We start from the raw sequence: 8,528 nt of genomic DNA, 5'->3' as shown, positions 1-8,528 counted from the left end.
AGAAATAAAATATTTTTAATAAGATGTAAACCATGTGACGATTATGATTAAATAATTTGGCATGATGCATAAAAATAGATATAACCCGTGATACACATAAGTATTCATAAAATAGAGTTTTAAAAAAGATATAATAAATATTGTGTTCTCGAAAGCTCGTTCAAATTTATCTAATTTATAATCTTAAAAACGTTGCAATGACAAACTAAATTAAAGCATCAAATTCAAAACCATTAAACCTCAAAGAAATACTTCAACCCTTCCGAACGAAAAACTTCAATTATTTCTCTCACTTTCTTGCTCTCACTCAATTATTTAGAAACGTTGAAACAAATTGTCTAAAAATTTTATAGTATCAAACATAAGATATATAAATTCAACCATACAACAATTTGATTTATTTATCATTTAGTTTTTCAGCATTCTTCATCTCTAAATTTCACAAAATAACTAGTTCAGCTCCATTCTTAATACGTAGTAAACTTTCATATGTAATATATTGATGATAGGTCTTTATTGATATATATACTTGTATTAAAATATTTATATAATATTTCAAACCACGTCATCTATTTTACAAGACAACGACATTGATCTAAAATAGTTGTTTATTTATTATCAAAATCGAAGAACCTAAATTAAATAAAACTAAAAAATTCACAACATTGTATTTACCGACCACAACAAAATAATATTGATTTTTTTTTTAATAAAAATTTCAAACTCAAAATATTATTATAACTAAAGCGACAAACTTTGAAAGCATAAAATGTTGTGATAAAATCTTACCAGATAAAAACTATATTTTTCAGACGTATAAATATAAAAGAAAAGATGATTTTGTAGGCAGGATTTTACAAAATATATGCTTTTTACTATTATTATTAATAATATTATAAAATATTTTAGATTATTACAAAATTGCTAGCATCATCCTAATCCAAAAAAGGTAACACATAATATTTCAGCCTTAGAAGCATATGCTGATGATTGGATTACATTTGTTAAAAAAAGTCAATAACTGATTCACTTTATAGGTTTGATTTCAATTTTTAATTTTTAATTTTTTTAATTATTTATTTATTTTAATTTTTATTTTAATTTTTATTATCATCATCATCCAATCTTACAAATTTGGATTTATGTGAAAGGTGTACTACCACCAAAATCTAAAAAGTTCCAACTCCTTTGATTTAGATCGTGTAATCTTTATATAATTTAAATTAATAGTTTGATTAATGATCTTTTAAAGTTTGTTTTAAATAAATAAATTAATAATGTAATAAGTAAATTCGTATGTGACAAAATAGGTCAAAAGAAATTAGAAAAAATAAGTTCGATTTGAAATTAGATAATAAGTGTAGAGTCAATTAATCATTGAGTCAGTTAGATTTAATCCTATCTTATTTTAGACTAGAAAAAATTTGGGATAAGATTAAGACGAATTTAAGTTAATTTCGCTATATATACACTATTATAATTCAATTTGTGATGTACTTAAATAATGACTTCTTCTTAATTCTACATTTTGTCCATTAATCTGACTTTGACATCAAAGTTTAAATTTATGAGTAGTAAATTTAATATTATATCATTTAACATTTTTTTTAAATTTATTTTGTACGTGTCTTCTCTAAAAAAATACAAATCTACCGTTTGTGGCATGTGAAGGTTAAGTTAGTTTTATTAGTAAAGGTTAAATATAATAAGTGAGTATATTCTAAAAAAACGTATTAAATAAGTTTAAGAAATTTTAATGTTAGGCGTTTTAAAATTTAGATAGTAGAATGTTTTTGTTAGATGCTTAAAATTTTAATTGTGTTTAATATGTTAAAAACGTTGGAGAAAATGCATCATAGAATTATGATTTATTAGTTTTTTTAGAATATACTACAAACCTAGTGGTTGCTAACACGATCGGATCCTAGTTAATCTATACTTGCTTTGAAGATGATTTATTAAACATGGTTGAAAGCCTTAAATTTATTAAATAAAGAAATCTAAAACTTTAGTTACTTATTAAACAATTCCTTATAACAATAATACACTTCTTAAAATTCAATAATTTTTTTTAATAACTATACATCATAAATTAATGGCATATTAGACATAAATTTAAAAGTTTAGAAACAAAACTTATAATTTAATATTAATGGAGAACCAATACCAACATTTTATATGGAAATTAAAAATTAAAATTTTAAAAATAAAACAAATTTCAAAATTTTCAAATTTGCTAGAACTGAAAAATAATGAAAATTTATTTTAAATAAAAAAATTGGTGAAAATATTTACAAATAATAGCAAAATATCACATTTTATCTGCGATAGATCGCGATAGACTAATATTTACGTCTATTATGATACAGATAGTAGTTTATCGTAGTCTATTGCAGATGGATAGTGAAATTTTGCTATATCAATAAATATTTAAGTTCATTTTGTTATATTTGAAAACAATCCAAAAATAGTATTAAAAATCAAAATTAAAATTTAATTTAGGGCATATTGTGTTAATAAATTGAAGCCCACTAAAGATTGGCAAAGGCCCATTCACATGAATTGATAAGGACCAAAGGGCCACATCAATTTAGAGATGGCTTTGATCCATATTTATCTTGCTGGGCCTGGGCTTGAGGGTATTTTTAAAATTTTCATAAATGTTGGGGCTAAAAAGAAATGTGGAACTATTTGGTAAAAAACTATCAATTTTACTGGTTGAATACATATAAAACAAAATTTGAAGAGAAGAGTAATATCCAAATAAATAATACCTTCCTAAGCTAGTGGCAGACCAAGGATCCAAAATAAGGATTAAATTAAACTAATTAAAAAAATTACACATCATACTTAAATTTTTAATTTTATGTCAAATACAAACTTTTAGGGTTGTTTCCATAATAAATATCTCAAACTTTCAATTTTGTATTATATCATCTTTGAATGCATAGTTCTATTAAATACAAAACGGAAATTCTAGAATTTCATTAGAAATAAAATTCATATTTATATAGAAAGATCATTTAATAATAATAAAAAAAATGGACTATATCAAGATCTATTGGACATAAGACTGAATATAAAATTAATAACTAAACACTAACACATTTATATTTTAGTTGAGTTAGGTTCGTTTTGACGCTTTTTAAAGTTCATGTATTAAAAAACAATTTTAGCAATTGTTAAAATTGTTATTTAAAACATTGAGAAATTTTATCTTATTTTAAACCTACATCATTTTGCTTTTGATTTAACAAAATAGGACTTTTAACAATAATGAACTCGTCAAATTTTCTCCCTTCTAATTGGACCATATGTTCACATTTTCTAAAAGTGATTCCTTTCGAACATATAATATTAAGTCTTTCTTCTCAAATAGTAATTCATTCGTTCACTCTCTCATATACGTTAAGATTTTCTATTATATAGATAACCTAATTTTTTTAAGCACAATATAATAGAGCTTGAAATAAGAAACCAATGCATACTTATATTAGTTTAACAAGGAAAAAATAATAGAAAGGCAAGAAATAGTAAGAAACACTTGGAATGAATTATGCTTGTATTTCATCTTTCAAAATTAAGGTACTTTAAGTGCTTAATTTGCCAATAAAAAAGCTATCTTTAAATCATAAGGGAGAATTAGTTGACAATACAATTACATTGTAATTAAAAGTATACAATTAAAAAATATATCGTTTAGAGAAAAAAAATGAACATCGACATTATAATGTTCATTGTGGTTATCACAAGGAGAATGGATTTGAATTGAGATTTGCTATGGTCAAAATAAATTATTATAAGTATAAATTAGATATAAATAAGAAGAATGAAGAAGATAATAATGGTGGGCATGATCTAAAATCTTTGTCTTCCTCTTGCTATCAAAGTATGATTGCTTTTTTTACTAAGAAGAAATTATAATTAATTAAACCCACCTCTTTGTGTTCTTTGAAAAGGGGACCAAATCCTAAATTTATATGGTGGTGAGGATTTTGCTTCTTAAGCAAATTCCAAAGTAGTTTTAATCCAACTTGAACATTAACTTGTTGATTTGATGGTCTTTTTTATTATTTTCAAATTATCCCCCATCAATTAAATGAATAAAATACATGTTTTGGATAAATTTCTATTAAATATTAAATTGTTAAAAAAGATAATATCATAATGGTTAGCGTGGAAAGCTCACATGCATTCATTGTCGTTGTGGATCTCTTGTGGACTTGACCGTTGGCATACTTCTCTTAGTTTGGTCTCACTTTCTAAGCGGACCTACATGAAAGTTCCTCGCACTATTGTACTATCAAACTTACTATATTCTGATGTTTATGTTAGAACAGAGAGTGTATAGTTTAGTTAAGCACGCAAAAGTAAGGTTAGCACTCTATTTGAGAGACTACTTACTCTTTTCCTTTGGGGTCATCTAATGAGGCTATTTATAACGTCCTCCCTTTGACCTTCACATGTGGTTATGTGTGACTTCGGTGATATGAAGGTAGTTTGTGACATTCGTGGTTGTGAGATGCTAAACTAGCACTACATGATATTTTCTGATTGATATATTATTCATCGAATTAGTTATTATTATTATTTTTTTATGCACATCTTACCATGTTGCCTCTCAGGTTTTCTTGACCTTGTGTTCGTCCGTGTGTTTGGAGCCTACCTAGGACAATTTTCAACAAGAACTAAAATAGGTTTTTTTTAGGTGACTATTTTTAAAAGTTCGGAGATTAAACCCTAAATAAATATTGACATTTTAAAATGAAAATATATTTATATATGTCTCCTAATTATTTGATTAATTAGCTATGTTTTACGTCATTGAATTTTTATAATTATTTTATTTTAGTCTTCATTTAAATCATCATATGCCACTCATTTATATACTTAGCATTAGACTTCAAACGTATGGCTCAAATCACACGTCAAACAATATATAACATATGAGAATAAGTGTTTAATTATTCAAAATTATTAAGGGGCTGAAGGTAAATTTTCTAAAGTACAAGGGCCACCGAGCAATAATATACCATTAAAATGTAAAGTTTATTTAAAAGAAAAAAACTAAACATAAAATGTGATTGGATGATTAAGTTCGATTCCATAAAATTATCCTTGGTTATATATAAATATAATGAATAGAATATGATTTTCTCTTAAAATTCGAGAAGTTGGAATGGTCAAATTAATTAAAATAATTTGGATTTGTTTATCCAATTAATTAAAAGTAGAGAAACCATGTGATATGCATATTAATAGAATCTTTTAAAGGTCACAACGTGTGATTCAAGTAATTTCCATTTTTTGTTCTCTTTTAATTGTTTCTTTTATAGTATTAGTTAGGGGCTATTTTAGACCTAGGGGCAAAAGCGTCAAAAGAATGAGAACGATAATAGAACAATGATCAAAACGATCAAATCTAAAGCAAGACTAGAATGAGGGGTGTGAAGTTAGTCCATGCCACAAGACGAGCTGACCCAATGAAAATGTCCCTGAACAGGGCCGTTCGGAGAATCTAGTCCAGATAAAGAAATATAACTTAAACGATAGCTCGAAAATTCGAAAATGAGGAAGTTAAGTCAAGAAGACTTTATAAATAGAGGAAGGAGACACCAAGAGAAGTAAATCCACTTACATATAAAAATCTCCTATTTGCTACATAGATTTCTTTGCTAACTTAGATATCGAATCTGTGTGGCAAACACCACATCGGTATGCATATATTTTTTTAACAAATTTAGGTAGTGGTCTTACTTAAATTTCAAATTCACTGTCTTGTAAGAATTATATACGTATTTAACTTGTCTAATATTTGGCATCCACATTATTTCTTGTACTTTTTCAATTATACCATTTTACTTTTACTATCCAACGTTAATTTGTAGTTCTATATGAAATATTTAAGAACAAAAATAAAGTAGTAAGAGTTTTATTTCATAGCTCCATTTATAAAATATAAGCAAGAATATGAATTTAGATTACTTTCTTTTTAAACGTGACCAATGTGAACTAAAAATTCTCAAATTATATATATGTAACATAATAATAAATACGACGCATAATTAAGTAATAAGGATGAATAACAATGCTTCTTCATCGTGTAAAATAAGTTTTTGGATTCCTAAACATTCATTATGTCATGGTTCAATAACTCCTAAGCTCTGTTTGGTAAAGTCCTCTTTGGTAATTATTTGATTGTTTTTTTTTTTTTGAAAATTAAGCTTATTTCATAACATTTCTTACAATGATTTGTATCTTTATTAAGTATAATGGTTGAATTCTTAGCCAAATTCCAAATTCCAAAAATTACTTTTTGAAAACTACTTTTTTTAATTCTCAAAATTTGGCTTGGTTTTTTAAATCATTGGTGAAAAGTAGATAACAAAGGAAGAAATTTGAAGGTGGAAGTAGTGTTTATAAGCTTAATTTTAAAACACAACAACAAAAAACAAAATGGTTACCAAACGGAACCTAAACATTTTGTTTTTGTTTTTGTTTTTGAAAACTAACATATCACTTCCATATGTTAGTTTCTATTTTCTATTGTCTAAATTTATGAGTATTTTTAAATTCAAAATCATACCTTGAAAACTAAACAAAAAAACAAAAAAGAAATTCTTTAAAGTTGTTGTTGTTTTTTTTTCCATGAAAATTGGTTAAGAATTCAAATTTTTATATTAGAGATATGAAAACTATGAGGAGGAAATTGAGAGAAAATGAACACAAATTTCGAAAATCAAATAGTTACCAAACGAGACTTTAATTTTCATCATTTTTTGAAATCTTTGAGTTTTTTTTATAAATGAATAAATTTTGCTATTACTTGACATTTTCATAACCGAAAAATGAAAATGTATATGTTGATAGTGATTATATATATTATATAGACCACACTCATATGTGAATGGATGCACCATGATTTGTAACTATTTTCACTTTAATAATTTCTATTAGACTAAAGAAAACACTTGTAAATGCATTCCACTAGTGCATTTACAAAATAGATATTCAACCAAAATGGAAGGGTAAAATAGAGATGTAAAGATTTTTCTCTTTTATATATATGTATAGAAAGAGAGCAATAATTAGGTGCAACCTATATACTCTCATTTCTTTACCACACAAAAAAGAAATTAGAACAAAATTAATTTTTTTGAAAAGTAAAACTACCACGTGGCGGTATTTTATTGAATCATACTTGAAATGCATCAAGATAGCTGCATCCAAGGGAGCACTCAAGTTTCTTTCTTTTATATATAGTATATATTTTAGGTTTAATTTTGAAAATGTGAAATTATTTTATTTTAATCATGAAGTTTAAAGAGTGGTTTTTTGTTTAGAATAGGTGATATTATTATACAACAACAAGGGGGATCCCACAGCCCGGGATCAAGGCATCAAAGCACAAGCAAAGACAGGGTAATAAAACCCAAAACAAAGCTTACAAGATAAGATAAAACAAAGCTTACAAGATAAAAAAAACAAACTCGCAGACCACTAGAGAGAAAGCCAGAGAAAAGAAACAAAAATCCCACTAACAAAGGACAACAGAAAAACAAAGAACAACGGGAAGTACAACAAGAAAAACATCTGTAAACACTATATAAGACCAAGAAGATCAATCTGCCAGGAAGAAACACGAGTACGAATCGTAGAGACCATAAGGTGAATCAGAGCTAACACCAACCTCGGTCTACTTCCATGCAGTCGCCGATTACGTTCTTGCCAGATGTAGTAAATGAAAGCACACCAGAAAACACGGAATAACTTACTACCCACCCCCTTACCCGACCCCATTCGACACAACCAACTCAACTCTACATCCCAACCTGCCACCCGATGCGACGAGCCTAATTGACGCAACACACCAGACCACACCTCTCTCCCAAACCCACACTAAAAAAAAATGATCTCGCGACTCCACACCTCCCCCACACAGAAGGCACCACCCCCCCCCCCCCCCCCCCCGACAATACAACCCAACTCCTCAATCAATCCCGCGTACCCAACCTGTCCCTCACAGCTAACCACGCACAGAAGGAGAGACGCAAAATATCACCCCTCGCCCACAAAATATCTGCCCAAGACACTCTAGGACAATGAGGACGCAAATTCTCCCACGCACTAGCGATAGAAAACCGACCACTTGCATCCGGCACCCACACCCAATAATCTTCCCCCCTCACCCTAGGCCCTACTGCCTGAATAAGACCCCAGATCTCAATAAGCTCCCAAGACACTGTAGGCCAGCTCCAACTTCCCTCACCATCCATGAAATCCGACAACCACGCTTTCAAACTACTCCCTGCATCATAAACCACAGTAGACCCAAATGAATCCAAAATCGCACCCCTCGGTAGCCAAGGATCCCACCAAACAAAATAAGACCGACCATCGCCAACCATCAAACGAACCAAATACTTGAATCTATCTCTATTTCGCAAGATAGCCCTCAAGCACCAAGACCTCCCAATCTCACTCCGAACAGCCCACATAGACCGCCCACGCAAAACATAAGCCTTCAT

General features: G+C 28.5%; 1 protein-coding gene across 1 annotated transcript; it reads right to left on the bottom strand.

The window, feature by feature from the left end:
* Positions 1-7,994: 7,994 nt before the first annotated feature.
* Positions 7,995-8,528, bottom strand: LOC150036711 (uncharacterized). Its single transcript, XM_090313218.1, has one exon. It carries the CDS (start codon positions 8,526-8,528, stop codon positions 7,995-7,997), a length of 534 nt encoding a protein of 177 aa, XP_090169344.1.

This window comes from Benincasa hispida, chromosome 4 (genome assembly GCF_027475165.1).
Source record: "Benincasa hispida cultivar pf3 chromosome 4, pf3_genome.v1.1, whole genome shotgun sequence".
Taxonomy (NCBI): Eukaryota; Viridiplantae; Streptophyta; class Magnoliopsida; order Cucurbitales; family Cucurbitaceae; genus Benincasa; species Benincasa hispida.
This window is presented reverse-complemented; position numbering and strand designations above follow the sequence as displayed.